Below are 27,572 nucleotides of genomic sequence, written 5' to 3'. Positions count from 1 at the left end.
GCCGCGGGGTCAAGGGCTGAGAATCCCAACCCCGGGGACGAAGGCGGAGAATCCCAGCCGCGGGGTCAAGGGCTGAGAATCCCAACCCCGGGGACGAAGGCGGAGAATCCCAGCCGCGGGGGGCGAGGTCGGAGAATCCCGGCTGAACTAAAACATGTCTCAAGGTGCACTGCAAACAGGTGCAATGAACAAAGAGAAATAAGAATAATTTAAAGGTACTATTGAAATGGGGATTGGGGAAAAGTAGATATTAAATGGAACACACGCACACAATCCGACATACACAGGCGCGCACACACACACACACGCACACACACACGCACACGCACGCACACACGCGCACGCACATGCACGCACACGCACGCGCACGCGCACGCACACGCACACACGCACACGCACACGCACACACACACACGCACACACACACACACACACGCACACACACACACACGCACACACACACACACACACAGGGACAAACACGCATACTCACAAACATACACACACACACACCCCCCCCCCCCCACAAGCTCCAGCATTGAATTTCTGAAATTCCTTCAGCCAATCTGGCTATGCTTAACACAAGGCAGATTAAAATCAGATATTCACAAACAGGCTTCTCTCTCTCACAAGTGAAAGGGCTTCTTTCTGTGATAGGTTTTTGTTAATAATGAGTTGAAACTAACAGCGCACCACAGTAAAGTTTGGGGTTGATTTTATTTGACGTTTGCCAATGTTCAAACTTACCTGTACAAATCTCGTATGGACAGGAATCCCTCCATGCTGCCCAGGACGATGTGCTCTCCACTGACACACAGGTCAGTCACTTGCTCTTTTATCGTCTCGCTTGCCAAGTGCTTACCGTTCACAGAGTAGAGATGTAGCGCATTCTTATCCTGCAGAGAAAGAGGGGGAGGAGAAGGGACAGTAGCTCTGAGAGAGATGTAGCCCAGTGCAGTTTAACACATAGTTAATCGGATTACAGTACAGCCAATGTTCCGGTCCAAATTGTAGGAGTTTCTCGGTGGGGAGGAGAGGCAGGGACTGGTAGCATCATTTCTGTGAGGTCTTTAGTACAGTCTACGGGGAGGAACTTCCAGCCCTTACCACTGGCGGGATTTTCCAGTCCCACCGAAGGTGATGACCCGCGGCAGGTTCCTCGGGCAGGATAGGCAAGCCAGGCAAACCGCCGTAGACAACCGGGGGGCTTCCTGGCAACGGCCAATAGTGAGCCGCCTCTACCACTGCAAATCATGGGGGGGAATCCTACCCAAAGTCTCCGGATGATCCCAAACTGCAACCCAGATTCCGAACTAGACTGGGACACTTCATAGAATCCCTACAGTGCAGAAGGAGGCCATTCGGCCCATCGAGTCTGCACCGACCACAATCCCACCCAGGCCCTATCCCCATAACCCCATGCATTTACCCTGCTAATCCCCCTGACACTAAGGGGCAATTTAGCATGGCCAATCCCCCTAACCCACAAATCTTTGGACTGTGGGAGGAAACCGGAGCACCCGGAGGAAACCCACGCAGACACGGGGAGAACATGCAGGCTCTGCACAGACAGTGACCCGAGGCTGGAATCGAACCCGGGTCCCTGGAGCTGTGAGGCAGCAGTGCTAACCACTGTGCCACCCAATCCCAGGGACTCGATCGATTGACCGTACATCAAACTCAAACCAAAGAGTAGCATAGATTGGGGTGTGGGGATAGAAGTGTGAATGGGGGAGGGAGCGCAGACATGAGTAATAATGTAAATAATTAGACAAAACTATCCAGTGATGCAAGTGTGTCGGTGGGAATACATTTATGGGTATCTGTTAAATACAGCTTTTTGCACCGCAGGTCTTGGCTGGGAGTGCGTGAGGCTCAGAGGTTGCAGCTGGAGTGAGTCAGGGGTGCCTACCCTGCTGTTGTGACACACAATTTATTCACATCTAGGATGTTATCCAATTCCCTTCCTTTTCTCCTTTCTGGGCCCGTGGCTGCACTGAGACATTGCCGTGCTGTGGCCCCTCCCACTGCGGTCAGGATGCAGAGGAGGCATACATACAACACACATGTAATACATAACATGTGTCTCTCTGCTTGAAGTGCTGCATCAAGTACGATAGTGTAGTGGGTGCTGAGTGGCGCTCAGCTCCATCATCACCTCTTGCTTTCAGCTTTGACACTGACTAACAATATAACTGCTGTGTAAAGACAGTTCAGTGCCTAAGCATTCCCCCTTCATGTAGCCTCTTTACCAGAAAGCCCTCTGCAGTATCTCCCCATGGAGACTTATATAAACCGAGTACCTTGTGGGCTAAACTACATGAGGTGCAGAGGAGGCCTGGAACCCAAATGCAAGGTAAACAAGCCCACAGAACCAGACCCCAGCTCTGGGCAAAGAGACTCGTGGATGTTGTGGGGCAGCAGAGATCTAAGGGAGTAAACCTCGACAGAAACCCCAGAATGGAGTCCTGTGGCCAAGAGGAGCCGTCTCTCAAGCAGCTTTCAACCAACTCCTGTAGCAGAGCTGGTACAAACTGCTCTGGACAATCCCAGCACTGCTGCCTCAGAGTGCCAGGGACCCGGGTTCAATTCCGGCCTTGGGTGACTCTCTGTATCTGCGTGGGTTTCCTCCGATGCTCCGGTTTCCTCCCACAGTTCAAACATGTGCAGGTTAGGTGGATTGGCCATGCTGAATTTCCCCTTAGTGTCCAAAGATGGTTAGGTTAGGGGATTGGCCATGCTAAATTGCCCCTTAGTGTCCAAAGATGGTTAGGTTAGGGGGATTGGCCATGCTAAATTGCCAATTTAGTGTCCAAAGATGTGCAGGTTAGGTGAATTGGGGGGGGGGCAGGGTTACGGAGATGGGGCAGGATTTGGTGTAGGCTGGATGGGCCAAATGGCCTCCTTCTGCACTGTAGGGATTCTATGAATGCTGAGAGTGGGGTGGGTGGGTGAGGAGGGGTGGGTGGGGGTGGGGTTGGGGGTGGGGTTGGGGGGGGGGTGGGGTTGGGGGGGCGGGGCTGGGGGACTGATGCTTCAGCATCTCAGGGTCTGAGTCCCCCTGCCCAGGCCTGTGCCCTGGAGATTGCGCTCCAGTTTACATTGCCACAGCACGAGAAGCAGCAGTGACTGGTTATTATAACACATGTAAGCTCGTGGGAATCCATTCTGGAAACATCTTTAAATGGATCGCACACTCAAAGAACAAAGAACAAAGAACAATACAGCACAGGAACAGGCCCTTCGGCCCTCCAAGCCCGCGCCGCTCCCCGGTCCAGGATTGAATCCTGAATCCAGGATCCCCGCCCAATTTTCCAGCCTATCTACATCCTAATATCCTATCCACCGAGCTGTCCCTCACAGCTACGATGCTTTGTTCATCACAACCTATTAACTCACCCCCACCCCCCCCATTCCAGACCATGTGATCTCCAGGGAGAGGCGAAAACCCAGAGTGAAAAACCCCAGGGCCAATGTGGGGAAAAAAAAATCTGGGAAATTCCTCTCCGACCCCCTGAGGCGATCGAAACGAGTCCAGGAGATCACACTGGCCCTGATCGGAAAATGCTTCCCAACCCTAGTCATTTCCACTTCCACGAACACCATATGAATTCCCTGCCCCCGAGACAGGTTCCCAACTATCCGCAGTCTCGCTCTGTACTGGCACCAGCAAGATGATCATAGAATGAAGCCTTGAAACGAGAAACCAGGAACAATTAGCCCGCGCCGCTCCCTGGTCCAAACTAGACCACTCTTTTGTATCCCTCCATTCCCACTCCGTTCATATAGCTGTCTAGACAAGTCTTAACTCCTACCACTGTACTGAATGATTTGCGTTTCGGGAAGTTTAGGCTTAAGGCCACATCGCAGCATACCCAGAGAGAAGGCCAAAGGGCCGGTACCTTGAAGTTGGATTTTCCCTCGATCACAGTGTTGACAATGATGTGTCCCTCCCACGACACAGACAGGTTGGGAATAAGGAGAGGGAGCGAGCTCTCACACGGTGGCTGCAGCGTCCTCATGTACTGACCCCATCGGATGGTATGAATGATCACCGTTCCATCCTGGAGGAGACACACAAAGGGAATCTTTACAGAGGCCTGCAGCAGCTAGTAAATATACAGCAAATCCCCACTTTACACAGCCTCCCTTTTAAGTTGTTTTGTTTTAAAGTTGTTTTTGGTTTGAGTCTGATTTCCTGATTTAAGCTGTGATTTCAGCTTTAGAGTTACTGTCATTGGTATCAATTGCTGTCCATTTTCCATACCTGCACGTGACTGCGGACCATTGTTATTGCGTGTTGCTCCCTTCAGGTTACGTCGGGAGCTGCGACCTGATCGTGTTGTTAAGGAGGTTGTTTGTACTGTATCCTAAGGAAGCATCGATTTTTAACAAAAATCCCACAGCATCCAAAACCGGGAGAAGATTGGATATAAAGGAATTTCGTAGAAACCAGAAGCAGGAGGAGGCCATTCGGCCCTTCCAGCCAACTCCACCATTCATTATGATCTGATCATCGAATTCAATATCCTGACGACCCCCCCCCCCCCTCCCTCTCCCCCCCATATCCCTTTCACCCCAAGAGCTATATCTAGTTCCTTCTTGAAATCACACAACATTTTGGCCTCAACTACTTTCTGTGGGAGTGAATTCCACACATTCACCACCCTCTGGGTGAAGAAATTTCTCCTCACCTCAGTTCTAAAAGATTTTCCCCTTATCCTCAAACTATGACCCCCTAGTTCTGGACTCCCCCCACCATCGAGTTTAATGAGGAGAAGTGTGAGGTAATTCACTTTGGTAGGAATAACAGATGTGTTGAGTATAGGGCTAACGGGAGGACTTTGAATAGTGTGGAGGAGCAGAGGGATCTAGGTGTATGTGTGCATAGATCCCTGAAAGTTGGGAATCAAGTAGATAAGGTTGTTAAGAAGGCATATGGTGTCTTGGCGTTTATTGGTAGGGGGATTGAATTTAGGAGTCGTAGCGTTATGTTGCAACTGTACACAACTCTGGTGCGGCCGCACTTGGAGTACTGTGTGCAGTTCTGGTCCCCACATTACAGGAAGGATGTGGAGGCTTTGGAGAGGGTGCAGAGGAGGTTTACCAGGATGTTGCCTGGTATGGAGGGGAGATCCTATGAGGAGAGGCTGAGGGATTTGGGATTGTTTTCGCTGGAAAGGCGGCGGCTAAGAGGGGATCTTATTGAAACATATAAGATGATTAGAGGTTTAGATAGGGTGGATAGTGATAGCCTTTTTCCTCTGATGGAGAAATCCAGCACGAGGGGGCATGGCTTTAAATTGAGGGGGGGTAGTTATAGAACCGATGTCAGGGGTAGGTTCTTTACCCAGAGGGTGGTGAGGGATTGGAATGCCCTGCCAGCATCAGTAGTAAATGCGCCTAGTTTGGGGGCGTTTAAGAGATCCGTAGATAGGTTCATGGACGAAAAGAAATTGGTTTAGGTTGGAGGGTCACAGTTTTTTTTTTAACTGGTCGGTGCAACATCGTGGGCCGAAGGGCCTGTTCTGCGCTGTAATGTTCTATGTTCTATGTTCTATGTTCTATCGGGAACATTCTTTCTGAATCTACCCTGTCTAACCCTGTTAGAATTTTATACGATTCTATGAGATCCCCTCTCACTTTTCTAAACTCCAGTGAATGTATTCCTAACCGACTTAGTCTCTCCTCAGGAGTGCTTCCCATGGGTGAGACTTTAAATTCCTTTCAAACAGGAACCAGAAATAGCTAGTTATTGCCTCTTGTGGCAAGGAAAGCCATTAACAATGAGATTGGATCTTTGAAAACTTCGAGGTTGGTGAGTATTATTCAATTTTATCCAGATGGAGAAGGTTGTCAAGAAGGCATACGGCATGCTTGCCTTCATCGGCTGGGGCACTGAGTTTAAAAATTGGCAAGTCATGTTGCAGCTTTATAGAACCTTAGTTAGGCCGCACTTGGAATATAGTGTTCAATTCTGGTCGCCACACTACCAGAAGGATGTGGAGGCTTTGGAGAGGATATAGGAAAGATTTACCAGGACATTGCCTGTTATGGAGGACATTAACAATGAGGAGAGGTTGGAGAGGTTGGATAAACTCGAACGATGGAGGTTGCGAGGTGACCTGATAGAAGCCTACAAGATTATGAAGGGCATGGACAGAGTGGATCGTCAGAAGCTTTTTCCCAGGGTGGAAGAGTCAATTAAGAGGGGGCATAGGTTTAAGGTGCGAGGGGCAAGGTTTAAAGGAGATGTACAAGGCAGGTTTTTTTTACAGAGGGTGGTGGGTGCCTGGAACTCGCTGCCGAGGGAGGTAGTGGAAGCAGATACAATAGTGACTTTTAAGGGGCGTCTGGACAAATACATGAATAGGATGGGAATGGAGAGGTATGGTCCCCGGATGAGTAGGGGATTTTAGTTCAATCGGGCAGTAGGGTAGGGTTGGAGGGCCAAAGGGCCTGTTCCTGTGCTGTAATTTTCTTTGTTCTTTTGTATACAGGACTTGTGTGATATTTAGGGACCTATTTTATTTTTGGAAATGATTACAGCTAGGAATGCACATTGCTGCATTCTGGTATGTATGGTACAGCATTTCAATTTGTACATGAGTTATTCTGGATGAGAAATGCCTGATGGAATCTAACTCCAGTTTTAACATTGGTTCCTATGGGAAACTATGATTCACACAAAGTTGTTTCGCTTAAAGTTGGCGCAGGGCCATCCAGACTCCAAATGTTGGCTCTATTCTCTCTGACGAAGGAGCAGCGCTCCGAAAGCTAATGGCTTTTGCTACCAAATAAACCTGTTGGACTTTAACCTGGTGTTGTTAAAACTCTTACTCTATTCTCTCTCCACAGATGCTGTCAGACCTGCTGAGATTTTCCAGCGTTTTCAGCCACTATTACCTGCAGGACACTCCTAAATCTTACCTTGGAGCCTGAGACAGCCATATCCAGCTCTGTACTGATGGCTACACTCGTTATTTCCTCGGAGTGCCCATATAAAATCTGTATCGGTTTCAGCGCCAGGCCAACAGCTATTCCTCCCTGAATCAAGAGAGGTTGAAGAAACATTATTGAAGAATTATCAGTCTGGAGATATGCAGGAACAAATGAGCTGCCATCATGAAAAGTTGCTGCGTCTCAGTGTTCTGGCTGACTTACAAATTCATAGATTGTGGCCAAATATAAACAGATATGGGTAGTCGAACTTTCAGACAATCATAGAATCTGGAAGGAGGCCATTCAGCCCATCGAGTCTACACCAACAATAATTCCACCCAGGCCTATATGCAACCCCACATATTTACCCCGCTAATCCCTCCAGCCTGTGCATTCCGGGACACTAAGGGGCAATTTATCATGGCCAACGCACCTAACCCGCACATCTTTGGACTGTGAGAGGAAACCGGAGCACCCGGAGGAAACCCACGCAGACACGGGGAGAATGTGCAAACTCCACACAGTCACCCGAGGCCGGAATCGAACCCAGGTCCCTGGAGCTGTGAGGCAGCAGTGCTAACCACTGTGCCACTGTACTGCCATAAACGATCGAGATACCATATGGTTATTGCCCTTGTACATACACAGGAGATGGGTATTGTTTAATTCAGTACAAACTATATAAATAGGGGACAGATGGGACACTGGGCAAGGGAGGAGTGTTGAGACTGGGCAAAGTGGATAAACTTTCTCGGTAAAGCCTTGGTTCTGACTTCACTAACCGGTTTGGATTCTATTCAGAGCCCTAACCACGCTGCACTGCTGAATATTCACCGGAAACGAGGCTGTGAATACAGACCTGCTGCAAAATTTGCCAGATCATGCATGTTGTGTCACGCGAGCCTGATATCAAGTGGATCCCACAGTAATCGGTTGCCAAGCAGGTCACAATGTCTGAAACAGAAGCAGAAAAGGGAGTGAATAAAATCCAAAATTCCAAACGACGAGTGGCACGGACCTTTCCGGAACTGCGGGAAGATTTGTCTTCAATGGATTTCAGCCTGCCCGCCACAGAATCATAGAATACCCACAGACGGAGGCTATTCCGCCCATCGAGCCTGCGCTGACAACATCCCACCCAGGCCCTATCCCCATAGCCCCATGTATTTACCCCACTAATCCCCCTCACACTAAGGAGCAATTTAGCACGGCCAATCCACCTAACCTGTACATCTTTGGATACTAAGGGACAATTTAGCATGGCCAATCCACCTAACCTACACATCTTTGGATACTAAGGGACAATTTAGCATAGCCAATCCACCTAACCTGTACATCTTTGAACTGTGGGAGGAAACCGGAGCACCCGGAGGAAACCCACGCAAATGTGGGGAGAATGTGCAAACTCCACACAGAATCGCCCGAGGCTGGAATTGAACCCGGGTCCCTGGCGCTATGAGACAGCGGTGCTAACCACTGTGCCACAGTGTCTCGTTGCCATCGATAGCTGTCACTGGCATATTGCCTCTGATGGTTCACATGGTGAATTAGAGGGTCCGGGGCCTTATAGTAACAGGATAGCTGTATATAATACCAGCACTAGTCTCAGGCAAAATGGAGGCAATTGCATGATTAGCCATCAAACTTGCCTCAAGACAGTACTGCCTGCAAATGACTAAGATTGACTCTGCGTGATATCTACCATTATGCTGGAAAAATAACCCATCAGCCAGTCTGAAAGTTAGACTACCCACATCCCATGAAAGAACACATTAAAAAATAATTACGGGCACTTTCCCAGCTTCTCAGTATTGAAGACCTTCATCAGCTTCACTCGATGCTGTGAATCATCCTATCAAACATCCAGAGGTGATGGCCCAGTGATATTTTTGCTAGACTATTAATCCAGAAACTCTGCTAATCCCGCCACGGCAGATGGTGGATTTAAAATTCAATAAAAAATATCTGGAATTAAGAATCTACTGATGACCATGAAACCATTGTCGATTGTCGGAAAAACCCATCTGGTTCACTGATATCCTTTAGGGAAGGAAATCTGCCGTCCTTACCCAGTCTGGCCTGGGTGGCACAGTGGTTAGCGCTGCTGCCTCACAGCACCAGGGACCCGGGTTCGATTCCGGTCTTGGGTCACTGTCTGTGCGGAGTTTGCACATTCTCCCCGTGTCTGCGTGGGTTTCCTCCGGGTGCTCTGGTTTCCTCCCACACTCCAAAGATGTGCGGGTTAGCTTGATTGGCCATGTTAAATTATCCCTTAGTGTCAGGGGGATTAGCAGGGTAAATATGTGGGGTTATGGGAATAGGGCCTGGGTGGGATTGCTGTCGGTACAGACTCGATGGGCCAAATGGCCTCCTTCTGCACTGTAGGAATTGTATGTACGATTGTTTAAAATTTAAGTTCAAAGTTTTTAAAGTTTAAAATTTATTTGTGTCATAAGTAGGCTTACATTAACACTGCAATGAAGTTACTGTGAAAATTCCCTAGCCGCCACACTCCGGTGCCTGTTCGGGTACACTGAGGGAGAATTTAGCACCTAACCAGCACGTTTTTCGGACTGTGGGAGGAAACCGGAGCACCTGGAGGAAACCCACGCAGACACGGGGAGAAGGTGCAAACTCCGCACAGACAGTGACCCAAGCCGGGAATCGAACCAAAGTCCCTGGAGCAGTGAGGCAGCAGCGCTAACCACTGTGCCACCATGCTACCGTTGATAATACATGTGATTGCACATATCACTCCAGAGCCACAGCAATGTGGTTGATTCTGAACTGCACTCCAAGGACAACTAGGGATGGGCAATAAATGCTGGTTAGCCAGCGACGCCCATGTCCCGTGAATGAATAAAAAAGAATGACAAAATGTAGAGAGTGGGGGAGAATGGAATGGAGTCACCCCAGCTGTGGGAGTATTGATTCTTGGTTATCCCCTGTGCTGATGCCACTTACCCATGTGCCGGATGTGTTGCCCAGTAAGCTTGCCCTTTGCAATGGAGGTCACCCGAATGCTGTTATCCCAATGCCCTGCACTGAACAGCAGTTTTCCGTCGTGCGACACTACAAACAGTTTTGTGTTGACTTCCAGCCCCGGGGTGAAGGGGCCATTGACGCAACGCTGCGTTCTGTAAAAGTAACAAACCGGTAAGAATCGGGTGAACTAACGGCAGCTCCACAGGCCCTCCCGGTCTACCCGCTTCGGCTGCTGAAACCAATACCATTCAGAGCAAACAGGATGCGTTTACACAGAATTGCATGGTGACTACAACAAACGGGCTGTTCGGCCCATTCAGTCCCTGTCAGCGTTCAGCCCCCGTACAGTATTGAGGTCACGTACCAACCGACTCAAGAACAGCTTCTTCTCTTCTGCTGCCAGACTTGTGAATGAACCTACCTCGCACTAAGTTGATCTTTCTCTACACTCTAGCTATGACTGTAACACTACATTCGGCACTCTCACGTTTCCTTCTCTATGAACAGTATGCTTTGTCTGTATATAGCGTGCAAGAAACAATACTTTTCACTGTATGCTAATACATGTGACAATAATAAATCAAATCAAATCAAATCAAAGGTTAAAATAAGGCAAAGTCGCCATGGTCCCAGGTGACCATAGGCTGCTTTCCCCCACAAAGTAAGAAGTCTCACAACAACAGGTTAAAGTCCAACAGGTATATTTGGATTCACGAGCTTCGGAGCGCTACTCCTTCATCAGGTGAGTGTTAGTTCCAGCAACCACTCACCTGATGAAGGGGCAGTGCTCCGAAAGCTCGTGATTCCAAATAAACCTGTTGGACTTTAACCTGGGTGTTGTGAAACTTCTTACTGTGCCCACCCCAGTCCAACGCCGGCATCTCCACATCATGGCTTCCCCCTCAAAGGGGAGAGACTGGTGGTGATTTAACCCGAGAATCAGTGTACCTCAGGCAAGGTTGAGAAGGCGGGACCTTCATGTATTACCTCAGCCGGTACGGGAATTGAACCTGCGCTGCTGAAATCTCTCCACATCTAGAGACTAACCAGCCATCCAGCCAACTGAGCTAAACTGACCAAGCAGCAATCCCAATACCATTAAATTCACCCTCCCTCAATGTTTCATCATCTTAAACACCTTCATCAAATCTCCTCTTCTATTCGAATGAATAAACAGCTCGAGATTCCAAGCCTCAGTTGATCTATACCCTCAATTGTCTCACTTTCTTCCCCATAGTGAGCAGCAAATAAATGTGGTCCCACTAACAAACCAAGCATGCTGGTACGTTGGGTGTCAATCAAGGCGGGTGTTGAAGATGTGAGGAAAGAAGTCTAGAACAGAAATCTCCGAATTGGCAGGTGGGAATGGTGACATTGTTAAGGTTCATACATCAGAGTGTTCCATGATTCTGCTGTAAAAGATTATGTGATCCCTCCAGGACAAAGCGGTAACTGAAAATGGACGGATAGAGTTGGGGAGCCACACTTCGGGCAGGATTTTCCAGCCACGCTCGCTCCAAGATGGGAAAATCCCACCCAAGGTCAATGGACATTTGCATGGTCTGTGTCCCGCCTGCTATGATTCCCGTGGCGGGTGGGACGGGAAAATTCCACCCTTTGTGTTGATGGGATCCAGGACTGGCTCACAGGCCTTGCCTTGGGCGGCATGGTAGCACAGTGGTTAGCACTGGTGGTGACACAGTACAACATGCAGTGTAGAGTGATCTCACTGTCTGACCCACAAGGAGAGCTCGTACAGGATAGTCCGACTCTGCGGTGAGAAGCAGGAACGCTCATGGGATTGAATATCCGTCTCCTGAAAAACATTGGTCCGGGTCTTTCCAGGGAGCAGAATCGCCACTGCATTGCAACTCTGCTGGAACCGTTCCAACACCACAAGACTGCTCTGCCTTCCTCTCCGAGAGTTCTGAGCTCAGCTTCTCCAGAAATGCAGAGTGCAGCAGCCCTCACGGAGCTCCATCACAGCACTGTCGCAGCGGGGGAAGACAAGGCAAGGTCCCCTTTTTATAGGGACTCACTGCTGCATAGTGAGCTTACGTGTCCAGTGTGAATGTTAGGGAGTGGGTAAAGTGGATGGGATAAGTGGGTATAGTGGTGCCGGGGGGGTGGGGGGGGGGGACCCGGGTTCAATTCTGGCCTTGGGTCACTGTCTGTGTGGAGTTTGCACATTCTCCCCGTGTCTGCGTGGGTTTCCTCCGGGTGCTCTTGTTTCCTCACACACTCCAAAGATGTACAGGTTCGGTTGATTAGCCATAGTAAATTGCCCTTAGTGTCAGGGGGATTGGCAGGGTAAATGTGTGGGGTTGTGGGGATAGGGCCTGGGTGTGATTGTGGTCGGTGCAGACCCGATGGGTCACCGTCTGTGTGGAGTTTGCACATTCTCCCCGTGTCTGCGTGGGTTTCCTCCGGGTGCTCCGGTGTCCTCCCACACTCCAAAGATGTGCGGATTAGGTTGATTGGCCATGCTAAATTGACCCTAGTGTCAGGGTATTAGGAGGGTAAATATGTGGGGTTACGGGAATAGGGCCTGGGTGGGTTTGTGGTTGGTGAATGGCTTCCTTCTGCACTGTATGGATTCTGTGGTTCTATAAAGTCCACCATTCCATCAGCCTTCTTCATCATTTCCTCCATCGCTCTTGGAACTTTTAACCATTTGCGTAACGGGACCCCTTGACTCTTTGGACCACCACTGCTTCTAACTTTCACCATTTAGAATGCACCCCCCTTTGAGGTCCAAAATGAGTGACCTCACATTTACCTACATTGAAATCCATTTGCCACAGTTTTGCCAATTCACTTAGTCTTCACAATATCTCTTTGTAACTCTGTGCTTCTATCCAACACAGCTTGCAATGCTACCTATCTTTACGTCATCGCCAAAGGTACCAGGTTCTCTATCCCAACATCTAAATGGTTAACAAACATGGAGAGTAGTTGATAGTACAGCACAGATCTTTGTCGGGCACCCACTATTCATGTTCTCACTATCCCTACTCTCTCTCCTGCACTAATATAACCTGATAGTTGTTTGGTAGCACAGAGTTTAGGAAAAAAAGACATGCTGTTGAAACTTTTCACCTCGTACTCATCAGGACAGATTCACAATAATTGTGCCAATGGGTAAAATTGTTGTTCTCTTTACAACTGCTGTTCTGCGTTTTTGACCTGATAAGTCCAAGATGAAAAACCTCAACAGCACGTCTCTCTTTTTTCGGCAATACAAAAATATATTAGCTACAGACGCGTGCCCGCAAACCCAATGCGGGTGAGATTGGCATTCAGCTGCCAGAGTTGACGGGTCACGCTCGGTGAGAATTACTTACTTTGAATTAGTTACTGTCGGGTCCCGGGAGAATGTGAAATAGTTGGAAATGTTTTTATCGTAAGGCAGCCATCCATGCGTTCCCATCAGGCAATTCTGACTCAGAGTCACCTGTGGAGTCAAGGTACAGGCACTGAGATACAGAGTGGGGAAACCTACACTGTACCCTCTCGTAAATAAACACAAACCCGGCACTGAGATACAGAGTGGGGAAACCGAGGCTACACCGCCCCCGTAAATACACACAAAACTGGCACTGAGACATATCCAGTAAAACCGGTCCGATGCCACGCTAATCTTTACAAAGAAACACACCCAAAAGGGCATGTGGTTAATCTTGTTTCGGTATCTATTTCAACACTCCTATTAAACATTATTTACCAGTGCACAGCGAAGAATCATAGACTTAATATCCTTTGCAAAGAAATACCAAACGCTGATGTTGAGGATAGAAATGCCACAACCATTGTAAGTTGCACCTTGGACATTTGCTGCTTCAGTGACACAGTATTGTTCCACCTGCATTGTATATGTTTAAACATTCTCCAGGAGGTAGGTAATTGCTGCCGGGGGGGGTCCCGGCGACTCTCTAATCAATTCTAATCTTACAATGGTGTAATTTTTCGACACATGGTTGATGTGAGCTGCACTGTTAGCATGTCTCGATAAGGTACCAGGCGTGCTGTTGCAATGATTTACCACTGGTGAACATGCCGTGTGAGTTGGAGAAATTGTGTTCCAGTTTCCAATTAACCTTCTGTGAGTGTGTGCACGCTCAAGGTGACAGTTTTGGGATTTTTAACACTTGGGTTTGTTGCTTTACCTTTCGAATATCTAAATGAACACAAGCGGTCACGACCAGAGAAGCCTTACTCTGTGCACCAACTACTGGGATGCATAGTGCAGCTATGTAATTTGCTTTGAAACATAGAAGATAGGAGCAGGAGGAGGCCATTCGGCCCTTCGAGTCTGCTCCACCATTCATCACGATCATGGCTGATCATCCAACTCAATAGCCTAATCCTGCTTTCTCCCCATAACCTTTGATCCCATTCGCCCCAAGTGCTATATCCAGCCGCCTCTTGAATACATTCAATGTTTTGGCATCAACTACTTCCTGTGATAATGAATTCCACAGGCTCACCACTCTTTGGGTGAAGAAATGTCACCTCATCTCCGTCCTGAATGGTCTACCCTGAATCCTCCAGTCTGTGACCCCTGGTTCTGGACTCCCCCACCATCGGGAACATCCTCCCTGCATCTACCCTGTCTAGTCCTGTTAGAATTTTATAAGTCTCCATGAGGGACTCTATAAACTGACTGACGTACACTCTAACCCAACTGAGCCCCCAGATAAGAATCAAAAGATTTAATTTACAAAGGGCAGGTTAAAAAACAATATACTAAGCCAGTGGTTCTCAACCGCTGTGCCGTAGAACACCGGTGTGCCATGAGGAGGGTGTAAGTGTGACTCCCGCGCATGGGCCCTTGCATCAAGCCATCTGACAAGCCCCAACAATCACCGCAGGATCCCCTCAACCGGGACACAGTCACGCTGGTTATTTCTCGCCAGGCGCAAAAACCTCTCTCCAAAGGAGTCTCTGAAAGCTGGAAGGGAGTGACGATGGCTGTAGTTTGCGTTGTGAGGCTGCGTTGTTTTGTTCAGGTGTTAGTTTTGTCCCCACCCCGCGGGGGGGGGGGTTTAGAGAATGGCCGGTGCGGGGGTTGATGGGACCAGCCGAGGTTGTTGCCATGGAGATGGCCCCGAGGGGTGCTTGTGCAGCGGTCGATCCTGCAGTGGCGGGGCGGGGGGGGAAGGGGTTACTCTTCATCTCTTCCCCTGCATCCCAAGCCAGGTCGGAACCCATTACAGTTTCACATACCCCACGCACAACCCCCTCTCCCCCCCACTACTATCTCAGAATCACTCTTCCCTTCAGCTGTTGAAGAGATGTCACGGTGATGTGGGTCAGGAACGTCATATGCCACATATCACGCCAAACTTGTTCCACTCACATTGCTCCATCCGTGGTAGCAGCAGGTGACGTGTGGGTGGCACTGAAGGTATTATAAAGGTATTTATAAATGTTGGTTGCTTGTTTGAGTGCAGTCTCCTTTGGACATTCAGCACGGCTTGTAACATCTCAAAGCTTTTAAACCAGAAGAGAATTGAGGTGCAATCTTGGGGTTTAATATTAACCACAAACACGATAGGTTTGGGAGATTATTTGGCCCAATTATAGATCAATCAAAAAGAACTTCAAATCCCACTGCAGCAATCAATTGTCCATCATTAATTCCATTACACTTCCACTATTCCGATCACCGGGCAAAGTGTTTTTCTCCAGATATTAGAGCTAAATGTGTCTTGTGCCATTGAACCCATTGCCTCACTTGCACATTTTAGTTGCAGTCAGGTTCTTGATATGTTTAAAGTTTATTTATTAGTCACAAGTAGGCTTACATTAACACCGCAATGAAGTTACTGTGAAAATCCCCTAGCTGCCACACTCCCTGTTCAAGTACACTGAGGGAGAATTTAGCACGGCCAATGCACCTTAACCAGCACGTCTTTCAGACTGTGGGAGGAAACCGGAGGAATCCCACGCAGACACAGGGAGAACGTGCAGACTCCACATAGGAATCGAACCCAGGTCCCTGGCGCTATGAAGCAACAGTTTGTTAACCACTATGCCACCGTGGCGCCAAAGGGTAGACCAATGGACTTTTTGTCCCTACAATGAAGACATTGCTAACCACTATGCCACCATGCCGCCCATTCTCTATACATAACCCAACGAGTAGCCAAAGAGCCCGGGTTTCCCCAGTCTGTCTCACAGCTCCGTCCGAGGGTATGCAGGATGCATTCTCCCCCTCCCCGTCATCCCAACACACTGGGTTATTTCGCTTCAATCCAGATCGAGTCCTTAAATTGTGAGATTGTGCTTCTTGAGGGTGGCAATGAAAGACTTACCAGGGTATCCGGGCTTCCCTGTGTCATGAAGGAGCGAGCCTGGCTTTTGGGCACCACAGCTTTGACGATGGGAATGGTGTCACTGATTCCCTTCAGACAAACAGACAAAAGGCAGTGAAAGTCCATCCAAGCCACTGTTTCCTCAGAGAATTCATTAACGCGCGATCTCCCTCGTAAGAAAATGCACTCGGACAAACAAAACTGGGGCGGGGTGGGGGGGGGGCATCGAAAATCATAACCAGGAGTTACGCGGGCCTTAATTATCTTTCAAATTCTGAATGCATTCACATGAAACACCTCTGTCAGCTTTAACATACAGTGCAGGAGGCCATTCGGCCCATCGAGTCTGTACCGACCACAATCCCACCCAGACCCTATTCCCACAACCCCACCTGCTAATCCCCATGATACCAGGGGCAATTTAGCACGGCTAATCCACCTCACCCGCATATCTCTGGACTGTGGGAGGAAACCAGAGCCCCCGGAGGAAACCCACGCAGACACGGGGAGAATGTGCAAACTCCACACAGACAGTGACCCAAGGCCAGAATTGAACCCGAGTCCCTGGCGCTGTGAGGCAGCGGCGCTAACCACTGTGCCACCAAGTCGCTTTGTTAATGGATTCACTGAGGAAGGTCTCTGTAGAAGTGACAGAGGCGCTCGACATAAGTGGGTTCAACATGATGAAGTATGGTTTCTAGGCTCACATCTCATCTCCAATTCACAGAGAATTCAACAAATGATACATTCAAATGATAGAAAATTCTGAAACAGCAGCCCGTAAAAAGGGTCTATTTTTTGTCAGTGTGAATATGTGCGTGCTTTGACGCATCACTAACCAGACCAAAGTTCAAAGACATTAAATAAACCAATCAAAATAAGCCATACAGATACCACCAGCTGACAAACGGTAAAACCGCCAACATTTACCTCCACAAAGAAGGACTTTAGCTCAGTCAGGTGCTGGAAGATATTCAGTGGGCAGTTGTCCATCTTAGCCTGTCGTTTCAAAGCTTCTTCAGCCGCCAGCCTGGGCGGATGCGGCTCCTGTGGTGAGACAAGAAAGATAAGTGAACTGGAGGCGTTGACAGTAATTGTGGTTCTGGCCACAGCTCAAAACTTGCTGCCAGGGGCAAAGCTTGCTTTAGATTACCCGTCACCCTCCAGCAAAGGATCTATCAATGAACTCCCTTGTATTCCTTGTCTATATAGATAGGGTGGATAGTCAGAGGGTGGCATAGATAGGGTGGATAGTCAGAGGGTGGCATAGATAGGGTGGATAGTCAGAGGGTGCCATAGATAGGGTGGATAGTCAGAGGGTGGCATAGATAGGGTGGATAGTCAGAGGGTGGCATAGATGGGAAGGATAGTCAGAGGGTGGCATAGATAGGGTGGATAGTCAGAGGGTGCCATAGATAGGGTGGATAGTCAGAGGGTGCCATAGATAGGGTGGATAGTCAGAGGGTGGCATAGATAGGGTGGAGAGTCAGAGAGTGGCATAGATAGGATGGAGAGTCAGAGGGTGGCATAGATAGGGTGGAGAGTCAGAGAGTGGCATAGATAGGGTGGATAGTCAGAGGGTGGCATAGATAGGGTGGATAGTCAGAGGGTGCCATAGATAGGGTGGATAGTCAGAGGGTGGCATAGATAGGGTGGAGAGTCAGAGAGTGGCATAGATAGGATGGAGAGTCAGAGGGTGGCATAGATAGGGTGGAGAGTCAGAGAGTGGCATAGATAGGATAGAGAGTCAGAGGGTGCCATAGATAGGGTGGATAGTCAGAGGGTGGCATAGATAGGGTGGAGAGTCAGAGAGTGGCATAGATAGGATGGAGAGTCAGAGGGTGGCATAGATAGGGTGGATGGATAGTCAGAGGCCTTTTCCCAGGGTGGAAGGGTTAACTACAAGGGGGCACAGGTTTAAGGTGAGAGGGGATAAATTAGGGGAGAGGTGTGGGGGGGAAGTTTCTCACACAGTGGGTGGTGGGTGCCTGGAACTCGCTGCCAGTGGAGGTTGTGGAAGCAGACACGTTAGCAACATTCAAGGCGTATCTTCATTGACACATGAACGGGGGGCGACCAGGGGGATAGGAATCGCGTATGGGCATAGGCTGAAGGGCCTGTTCCTGTGCTGTATTCTTTGTTTTAAATGCTGCCTCAATGACATGCCTCAGGTTCCAACACTAGAACTAGGGCACACAGTTTAAAAATAAAGGTTCTTCAGTTTAAGACTGAGATTAGGAGAATTTTTTTCTCTCAGAGAATCGTTAGTCTGTGGAATTCTCTCTCCCAGAAAGCAGTGGGGGAGGGAATTCATTCCAGGCTGAGTTAGATAGATTTTTTGATTGACAAAGGAGTCGCGTGTTTAATGGTGGAAAGGGGGAGACGAGGGGACCAGCAGCCTCGGTGCATCCTCTGCTTCCCACCTGATGTGAAGCTCAGTTTCCAATACTGAACGTTCCTCCATAACATTACCTGGCTCTGCCTTACCCTGTCTCCGCTCCACTTGCTGAAACCCCTATCCACACACTTTTATTACCCTGGAACTCGACTATTCCCATACGTACCTGGCCAGTCTCCCATCCCCCATGAAGTTGAGTTCACCCGAAGCCTTGCCGCCCCAGATCCAAACCTGGCCCAGATCCCGTTCATCCATCAGCTCTCTGTGCCCTGACTTACAAAGGTTCCTGATCCAGTAACATCTCTCCCTAGCCTTGCCTCTCCCTTTCTCTGCAATCTCCCCAGACCTACAATTCTGCACAAACGCACCTCATTGCAGTGTTAATGTAAGCCTACTTGGGACACTAATAAATAAACTTTAAACTTTAATCAAACACAAACCACTTGTGCAGCCCTGATTTCCTTCAGAGGCCGTGCCTTCAGCTCATTAACTCTGCAATTACTTGCCTAAACCTCACCTTTTCCTCTGCCTTCTTCACCCCTCCCAATACCCACCTCGAGAACCAAGCCACCTGAAGCCTGCTTCTTTATCTCCGTGTAAACGTTAGACTGATTACGCTCTTGTGAGGTCTCATTCGGACATTTGCCGATGTTAAGAATGCGACACAAGTACAAATTGTTGCTGCAACATTGTGAAAGCAGTACCTTGAGGAGCTGACAGGGAGTCTGTCCAAAATTACTGATCATCCCTTCCAACGCCTTTCGCTCTTTCTCATCTGTGACTGCATCCAGGTCCACAGCTCCTGTAACGTGTCACAATAAAATGCAGGCTTGTTTAACTTAATCGCACTTGATTCCACACATCATTCCCTTACTGTTCTCACTGAAAAGACGGAGGATGAGGGGTGACCTAATAGAGGTGTATAAAATTATGAAAGGCATAGATAGGGTGAACGGTGGGAAGCTTTTTCCCAGATCGGTGGTAATGTTCACAAGGGGTCATAGGTTCAAGGTGAAGGGGGGGGGGAGGTTTAATACGGATATCAGAAGGACGTATTTTACACAGAGGGTGGTGGGGGCCTGGAATGCGCTGCCGGGCAAGGTGGTGGAGGCGGACACACTGGGAACGTTTAAGACTTATCTAGATAGCCATATGAACGGAGTGGGAATGGAGGAATACAAAAAAATGGTCTAGTTTGGACCAGGGAGCGGCGCGGGCTTGGAGGGCCTGTTCCTGTTCTTCATTAATGTTTAGAGGTTCATTAACATAAATACCTGACACTCACTTTAAGTGAATCATTAACAAATTATTTATTTAATCAACCGGGAACTTTAACTAAACAAGTAACATATTGATTAAAGTAAGGTTCTACTGGAATGCTGTTCAAATAAATACAAGGATCATTCATTACCAAAAAAACCCAGAAGTGAGTCACTCTTAAAAATAATACAACCAGGTGTCTTGGCTTTGAAAAACCTTCTGGAGTTCTTCTGTCGACTCCACTGTCTGTAATCTCTTTCTGATTTGGTACCCTTCGTTAGATAGATGGAGAGTTCTCTTAAGAGATATTTTTTAGCTCTTGTCCTCTCTAGGTGTTGAGAGGTGGCAGCCCTTCAATTGAACTACAGGCAGACGGTTGAGTTCCTCTTTATAACTCTGATGACCCATCAGTTTTCCTACACCAGGATTGGTCTGAGGTTGTCAACAACAGCACATTCAAATTTGATAGGTTCCTGATAGCTGAGTTCCTTAAACTGATAGGCTGCTGAATTCAAAAGCCTGTTACCAAGGCAACCCTGATGCTTGGTCCTCATTATAAATGTTGCACTCTGTGTACCCCATGTTCACCTACATTTTAAACATCCAAGCACTGACACAAAACCAGCTTTTAAACAGACCTCATTTCACAAACTCAACTTTGCAACGGAGGCGTGGGGATTGCCGTAACCCCAGAGTGTGAGCTGGATGGGGGGACAGAGCTCCTAATGGCTGTGAAAAGGTCCATGCTGGAAAGGACGTTAACCCAAGTCGGGAAGACCCAGCTTTGATGTCTCCCCATCAAACTAGCTGCCAGCACTCACCATTTGATTTGATTTATTATTGTCACGTATTGGGATACAGTGAAAAATATTCTTTCTCGCTCGCTATACAGACACAGCATACCGTTCATAGAGAAGGAAAGGTGAGTGCAGAATGTAGTGTTACAGTCATAGCTAGAGTGTAGAGGAAGATCAACTTAATGTGAGGTAGGTCCATTCAAAAGTCTGATGGCAGCAGGGAAGAAGCTGTTCTTGAGTCAGTTGGTAAGTGACCTCAGACTTTTGTATCTGACGGAAGAAGTGGAAGAGAGTGTCCGGGGTGCATGGGATCCTTAATTATGCTGGCTGCTTTTCTGAGGCAGCGGGAAGTGTAGACAGAGTCAATGGGTGGGAGGCAGGTTTGTGTGGTGGATTGGGCTACATTCATGACCTTTTGTAGTTTCTTGCGGTCTTGGGCAGAGCAGGAGCCATACCAAACTGCGATGCAACCAGAAAGAATGCTTTCTATGGTGCATCTGTAAAAGTTGGAGAGAATCGTAGCGGACATGCCAAATTTCTTTAGCCTCCTGAGAAAGTAGAGGCGTTGGTGGGCTTTCTTAACTACAGTGTTGGCATGGGGGGGACCAGAACAGGTTGTTGGTGATCTGGACACCTAAAAACTTGAAGCTCTCGACCATTTCTATTTCATACCCTGCTGTGAAGTGAAACATATTTAAACAGTGGACCACATACAGAGCTACCTGTTCACATTGCAAACATTGTGATAGCTGTGTGCATGTTCTTGTCATGATGAGGAGCAGCTGATGCTAACTGGGGAAAGGTTAGGGCACAGACAAGAACTCATTTCCAATGTTGGAGGGGAGCTGGGTGGAAGGAAGAGGCTGCCTGCACTGGGTTTTGTAAATAAACCCATGTTGGAGACAGCTTCTTGCTTTGCCAGGTGGATTTCAGCAAGTTAAGAGGGCCAACATTTCTCAAACCGGGTCCTAGCAAGAATACTTCCATTCAAAAAACATTCAGAGTTAGGATGGGGTTTGTCTGAGATCAGTGCTGTCATATGCCTTTGGGTACATAGATAAAATTTCTCTCCAAAACCTTTAGCCAGCCTTTTCCTCAATGCCACTGGCACGTTTCAATGCACTGTCTCTCCTGGGTTGACTGGTGTTCATAGCAAGAGGATTTGAGTTTAGGGATAGGGGGACTTTTTGCTGCAATAATCATAGAATAATAGAATCCCTACAGTACAGGAGGAGGCCATTCAGCCCATCAAGTCTGTACCGACCACAATCCCACCCAGGCCCTATTCTTGTAACCCTCATTTATCCTTGCTAATTCACCTGACATTAGGGTCAATTTAGCATGGCCAATCAACCTAACCCGCACATCTTTGGACTGTGTGAGGAAATCAGAGCACCCGGAAGAAACTCACGCAGACACGGGGAGAATGTGCAAACTCTGCATAGACAGTGACCCGAGCCGGGAATTGAACCCGGGTCCCTGGCGCTGTGAGGCAGCAGTGCTAACCACTGTGCCACCGCGCTGCCCATTTATATATATGTTGATTCCTGGGTTGGCAGGTCTGTCACATGAGGAGAGACTAAGTCGGTTACGATTGTATTAATTGGAGTTTAGAAGAGTGAGAGGGGGGATCTCATAGAAACTTATAAAATTCTAACAGGGTTAGACAGGGTAGATTCAGAAAGAATGTTCCTGATGGTGAGGGGAGTCCTGAACTAGGGGTCATAGTTTGAGGATAAGGGGTTAACCTTTTAGAACTGAGGTGAGGAGAAATTTCTTCACCCAGAGGGTGGTGAATGTGTGGAATTCACTCCCATAGGAAAGTAGTTGAGGTCAAAACGTTGGGTGATTTCAGGAAGAAATTAGATATCGCTCTCGAGGCTATTGGGATCGAGGGATATGGGGGGAAGGGAGGATCAGGATATTGAATTTGATGATCAGCCATGATCATAATGAATGGTGGAGCAGGCTGGAAGGGCCGAATGGCCTCCTCCTGCTTCTAGTTTCTATAAGAGATGCCTGAATGTTTGGTGAGAAACACCAGGGGAGTTTGGATGGTGAATAGTTTAACTCACTATTGAAATAAATGGAGAATGCCAATCACAGGATTGCTTCAAGTTCTTTTCCATTTTGACAGCACCCATTTTGATTGGAAAAGCATTTTGTCAAAACGCTTCCTTGGATGGCAGCTGGAGAATTGAAGAAATAACCATTGCCCAGGACACCAGTATTTACCTTCGTAGGTACAGTAGTAGAAAACATTCAGTGCCTCGGCTGCATCGGGTCCTCTTTGCTTATAACCAAATATCAGGTCGATCCACTCGTGAAGATGCGCAGACACAAAGTCGGACTCCTGAAGGAATGAGGAAAACACAACTCTAAGAAACATTAAGACCTTCGCCGATCCTCTTGGCAGCACCTCAATCCTGTATTGTGCGATTGGGAGAATGGGATATCATGGTTAGCGCTGCTGCCTCACAGCGCCAGGGACCCGGGTTCAATTCCCGGCTTGGGTCACTGTCTGTGTGGAGTTTGCACGTTCTCCCCGTGTCTGTGTGGGTTTCCTTCGGGTGCTCCGGTTTCCTCCCAAACTCCAAAGATGTTCAGGTTAGGAAGATTGGCCATGCTAAATTGTCCCTTTGTGTCCAAAGATGTGTAGGTTAGGGGATTATCGGGGTAAATATGTGGGGTTACATAAAATACTCCATCAGAGAGTCAGTGCAGACTCGATGGGCACTATAGGGAATCTATGATTCCATGAGAAAATTATTCGAATTTTCCAGTGGAGTTCTCACTGCTTACAGTGGCTGCGTTCAAATGATTTGTTGGCGATATGCGACGGCCAGTGCAATGTGTTAGTGCCATTGTGTTACTGTTTATGTCCAGCAACTTCCTACCCAGTTGTTTTTAATTCCTGAGCATTATTTAAACTGCCATCAGCTCTGAGCACCAATCCCACATCACTCAGAGGGGATCGTTAAAGGTTTAATCACACAAAAAGCAATTGGATATGGAATCAAAGTGTAGGTTTACAAAAGTCAAGTCAAATCTTCACTGTGTTTCTCCCTCCACAGATGCTGCACAATTTGCTGAGCATCTCCTGTTTTTGCTTCTTATTTCCATGTTTGTTCTTGCACTAAGTGCAGTTAAATGAAGTGCCAAATAGTCATAGAATCCCTCCAGGCAGAAGAGGCCATTCGGCCCATCAATTCTGCATTGACTCTCAGACAGAGTAATTTACCCAGGCCCTATCCCCCACCCTATCCCTGTAACCCTACACATTTCCCATGGCCAATCCACCTAATTTACACATCTTGGGACACTAAGAGGCAATTTGGCATGGCCAATCCACCTAACCTAATAAAGGGGGAGGTGGCTAGATGGGTGGAGAACTGGCTTGGTCATAGAAGACAGAGGGTGGTAGTGGAAGGGTCTTTTTCCGGCTGGAGGCCTGTGACTAGTGGTGTACCGCAGGGCTCTGTATTGGGACCTCTGCTTTTTGTGATTTATATAAATGATCTGGAAGAAGGAGTAACTGGGGTGATCAGTAAGTTTGCGGACGACACAAAACTGGCAGGACTTGCAGATAGTGAGGAACATTGTCAGAGGCTACAGAAGGATATAGATAGGCTGGAAATTTGGGCAAAGAAATGGCAGATGGAGTTCAATCCTGATAAATGCGAAGTGATGCATTTTGGTGGGAATAATGTAGGGAGGAGCTACACGATAAATGGAAGAACCATAAAGGGTGTAGAGACGCAGAGGGACCTGGGTGTGCAAGTCCACAGATCTTTGAAGGTGACGTCACAGGTGGAGAAGGTGGTGAAGAAGGCATATGGCATGCTTGCCTTTATAGGACGGGGCATAGAGTATAAAAGTTGGGGTCTGATGTTGCAGATGTATAGAACGTTGGTTCGGCCGCATTTGGAATGCTGCGTCCAGTTCTGGTCGCCACACTACCAGAAGGACGTGGAGGCTTTGGAGAGAGTACAGAGGAGGTTTACCAGGATGTTGCCTGGTATGGAGGGGCTTGGTTATGAGGAGAGATTGGGGAAACTGGGGTTGTTCTCCTTGGAAAGACGGAGGATGAGGGGAGACTTAATAGAGGTGTATAAAATTATGAAAGGCATAGATAGGGTGAACGGTGGGAAGCTTTTCCCCAGGTCGGTGGTGACGTTCACGAGGGGTCATAGGTTCAAGGTGAAGGGGGGGAGGTTTAACACAGATATCAGAAGGACATATTTTACACAGAGGGTGGTGGGGGCCTGGAATGGGTTGCCGGGCAAGGTGGTGGAGGCGGACACACTGGGAATGTTTAAGACTTATCTAGACAGCTATATGAACGGAGTGGGAATGGAGGGATACAAAAGAGTGGTCTAGTTTGGACCAGGGAGCGGCGCGGGCTAATTGTTCTTTGTTTCTCGTTTCAAGGCTTCATTCTATGATCATCTTGCTGGTGCCAGTACAGAGCGAGACTGCGGATAGTTGGGAACCTGTCTCGGGGGCAGGGAATTCAGATGGTGTTCGTGGAAGTGGAAATGAATAGGGTTGGGAAGCATTTTCCGATCAGGGCCAGTGTGATCTCCTGGACTCGTTTCGATCGCCTCAGGGGGTCGGAGAGGAATTTCCCAGATTTTTTTTTCCCCATATTGGCCCTGGGGTTTTCAGTCTGGGTTTTCGCCTCTCCCTGGAGATCACATGGTCTGGAATGGGGGGGTAGGGGTGAGTTAATAGGTTGTGATGAACAAAGCATCATAGCTGTGAGGGACAGCTCGGGGATAGGATATTAGTATGTAGATAGGCTGGAAAATTGGGCGGGGATCCTGGATTCAGGATTCAATCCTGGACCGGGGAGCGGCGCGGGCTTGGAGGGCCGAAGGGCCTGTTCCTGTGCTGTATTGTTCTTTGTTCTAACCTACATGGCATGGCGTGACACGGTAACACAGTGGTTAGCACTGCTGCTTCACAGCGCCAGGGACCCGGGTTTGATTCGCGGCTTAGGTCACTGTCTGTGTGGAGTCTGCACATTCTCCCCGTGTCTGCGTGGGTTTCCTCCGGGTGCTCCGGTTTCCTCCCACAGTCCGAAGATGTGTGGGTTAGGTGGATTGGCCATGCTAAAAAAAATGCCCCTTAGTGTCAGGGGGGCTAGCTCGGGTAAATGTATGGGGTTATGGGGATAGGGTTTGGGTGGGATTGTGGTCAGTACAAACCCAATGGGCCGAATGGCCTCCTTCTGTACTGTAGGATTCTATGATTTGGGTTCGAATTCCACCACAGCAGATGGTGAAATTTGAATTCCATAAAAATCTAGAATGAAAAACCATGAAAGTATCGTTGATTGCCGTAAAAACAGATTTGGTTCACTAATGTCCTTATCCGGTCTGGCCGACATGTGACTCCAGATTCACAGCAATGTCGTTGATTCTTAAACTGCCCTCTGAAATGCCACTCAGTTCAAGGGCAATTAGGAATGGGTAACAAACACTGGCCCAGCCAGCGATGCCCACATCCCGTGAATGAATAAAAAACTGGATTGAGGATTCTGAGAATGCATCAAACTGTGTAGAGAAAAGCTGAATTTCATTGTACTCTCTGTAATATACAATTCCAAAAAATGTTGAACGTACTTTTCCAAATTTTATAAATAAAAGATGCTTTAGTAAAAAAAGAAAATGATAATGCAACTGCTTGCTGATTTGGGCCTGCCTGTTTTAAACATATTCTGGTCGCCACACTACCAGAAGGATGTGGAGGCTTTGGAGAGAGTTACAGAAAAGGTTTACCAGGATGTTGCCTGGTATGGAGGGAATTAGCTATGAGGAGAGAATGATCTGGGATTGTTCTCCCTGGAAAGACAGAGGCTGAGGGATGACCTGAGGGGCGAGTTTATAAAATTGAGGGGTATGGATAGGGTGAACAGTTGGAAGTTTTTTCCCAGGGCAGAAATGACAATTACAAGGGGGCACAAGTTCAAGATAAGGGGGGAAAGGTTCAGTGGAGATGGGGGGGGGGGGGGGTTTACACAGAGGGTGGTGGGGGCCTGGAATGCACTGCCCAGTGAGGTGGTTGAGGCAGATACTTTAGTGACATTTAAGACTTATCTGGATAGACACATGAACAGATGGGGAATAGAGAGATACAGGTGGTTGGTGTAGATAGGACAATGTGATCGGCGCAGGCTTGGAGGGCCGAAGGGCCTGCTCCTGTGCTGTGCTGTTCTTTGTATATCCCCTAAGACTGGGGCATGATTGACTAATGTGAGATGGCAGGATGGGGCGAGTTAGAAATTAAAAAAGTTGAATTCTCTGTACATTTTTCATGCATCAAAACATACAGAGGGTGAAGCCACACTCACCAGGGCTTTCCTGTGCTTGTAGATGAAGTCCTCAGGCGATGTGGCCCACCTTGGGAGTATCACGTCATTAACCCGCTCCTTGGAAATCTGTAAACGTCCCAGGTCCAGCTCTTTGATCGTGGATATAAATATATGTGTTAGACAAGCTGTCAGCACTCATACACAAGACACTGCCTTAGAGAGATGCTTACGTGTGCTAATGAGAAGATATGTTACAAGCAAAGTATTTCATTGGATCCGTGCTCTCCAACAATGGATCAATAAACCAGTTATCATGTAAGTTTTTAAGGTTGCAGACCGACAGAGGGTAACTGAGGGAAGGTATTGAGGAGAATGTGGGAGGCTCACAATGACATATTTCTACCTCATTGAACTATTTTCTTCTCGAAGCTTAGAGTCTGAATTCTCTATAAATGCAGCTGCTGTCTTTAGATTTGAAACATAGAAACTAGAAGCAGGAGGAGGCCATTCGGCCCTTCGAGCCTGCTCTGCCATTCATTATGATCATGGCTGATCAT

The 27,572-nt window shown here is 48.1% G+C and overlaps 1 protein-coding gene across 4 annotated transcripts in view; it reads right to left on the bottom strand.

The window, feature by feature from the left end:
- The window catches only part of nbeal1 (neurobeachin-like 1), a 277,142-nt gene that overhangs the window by 8,930 nt on the left and 240,640 nt on the right, over positions 1 to 27,572 (bottom strand). For all 4 annotated transcript variants that reach the window (XM_078228982.1, XM_078228984.1, XM_078228983.1 and 1 more), the window contains 11 exons: positions 27,055 to 27,164; positions 22,935 to 23,052; positions 19,347 to 19,444; positions 17,175 to 17,291; positions 16,245 to 16,334; positions 13,272 to 13,381; positions 9,907 to 10,079; positions 7,802 to 7,896; positions 6,931 to 7,047; positions 3,903 to 4,064; positions 748 to 896 (listed from right to left, as the gene is read on the bottom strand). In XM_078228982.1, the coding sequence (XP_078085108.1) occupies positions 748 to 896; positions 3,903 to 4,064; positions 6,931 to 7,047; positions 7,802 to 7,896; positions 9,907 to 10,079; positions 13,272 to 13,381; positions 16,245 to 16,334; positions 17,175 to 17,291; positions 19,347 to 19,444; positions 22,935 to 23,052; positions 27,055 to 27,164 (1,339 nt within the window). The remainder of the gene's footprint in view (positions 1 to 747; positions 897 to 3,902; positions 4,065 to 6,930; positions 7,048 to 7,801; positions 7,897 to 9,906; positions 10,080 to 13,271; positions 13,382 to 16,244; positions 16,335 to 17,174; positions 17,292 to 19,346; positions 19,445 to 22,934; positions 23,053 to 27,054; positions 27,165 to 27,572) is intronic.

This window comes from Mustelus asterias, chromosome 14 (genome assembly GCF_964213995.1).
Source record: "Mustelus asterias chromosome 14, sMusAst1.hap1.1, whole genome shotgun sequence".
Taxonomy (NCBI): domain Eukaryota; kingdom Metazoa; phylum Chordata; class Chondrichthyes; order Carcharhiniformes; family Triakidae; genus Mustelus; species Mustelus asterias.
This window is presented reverse-complemented; position numbering and strand designations above follow the sequence as displayed.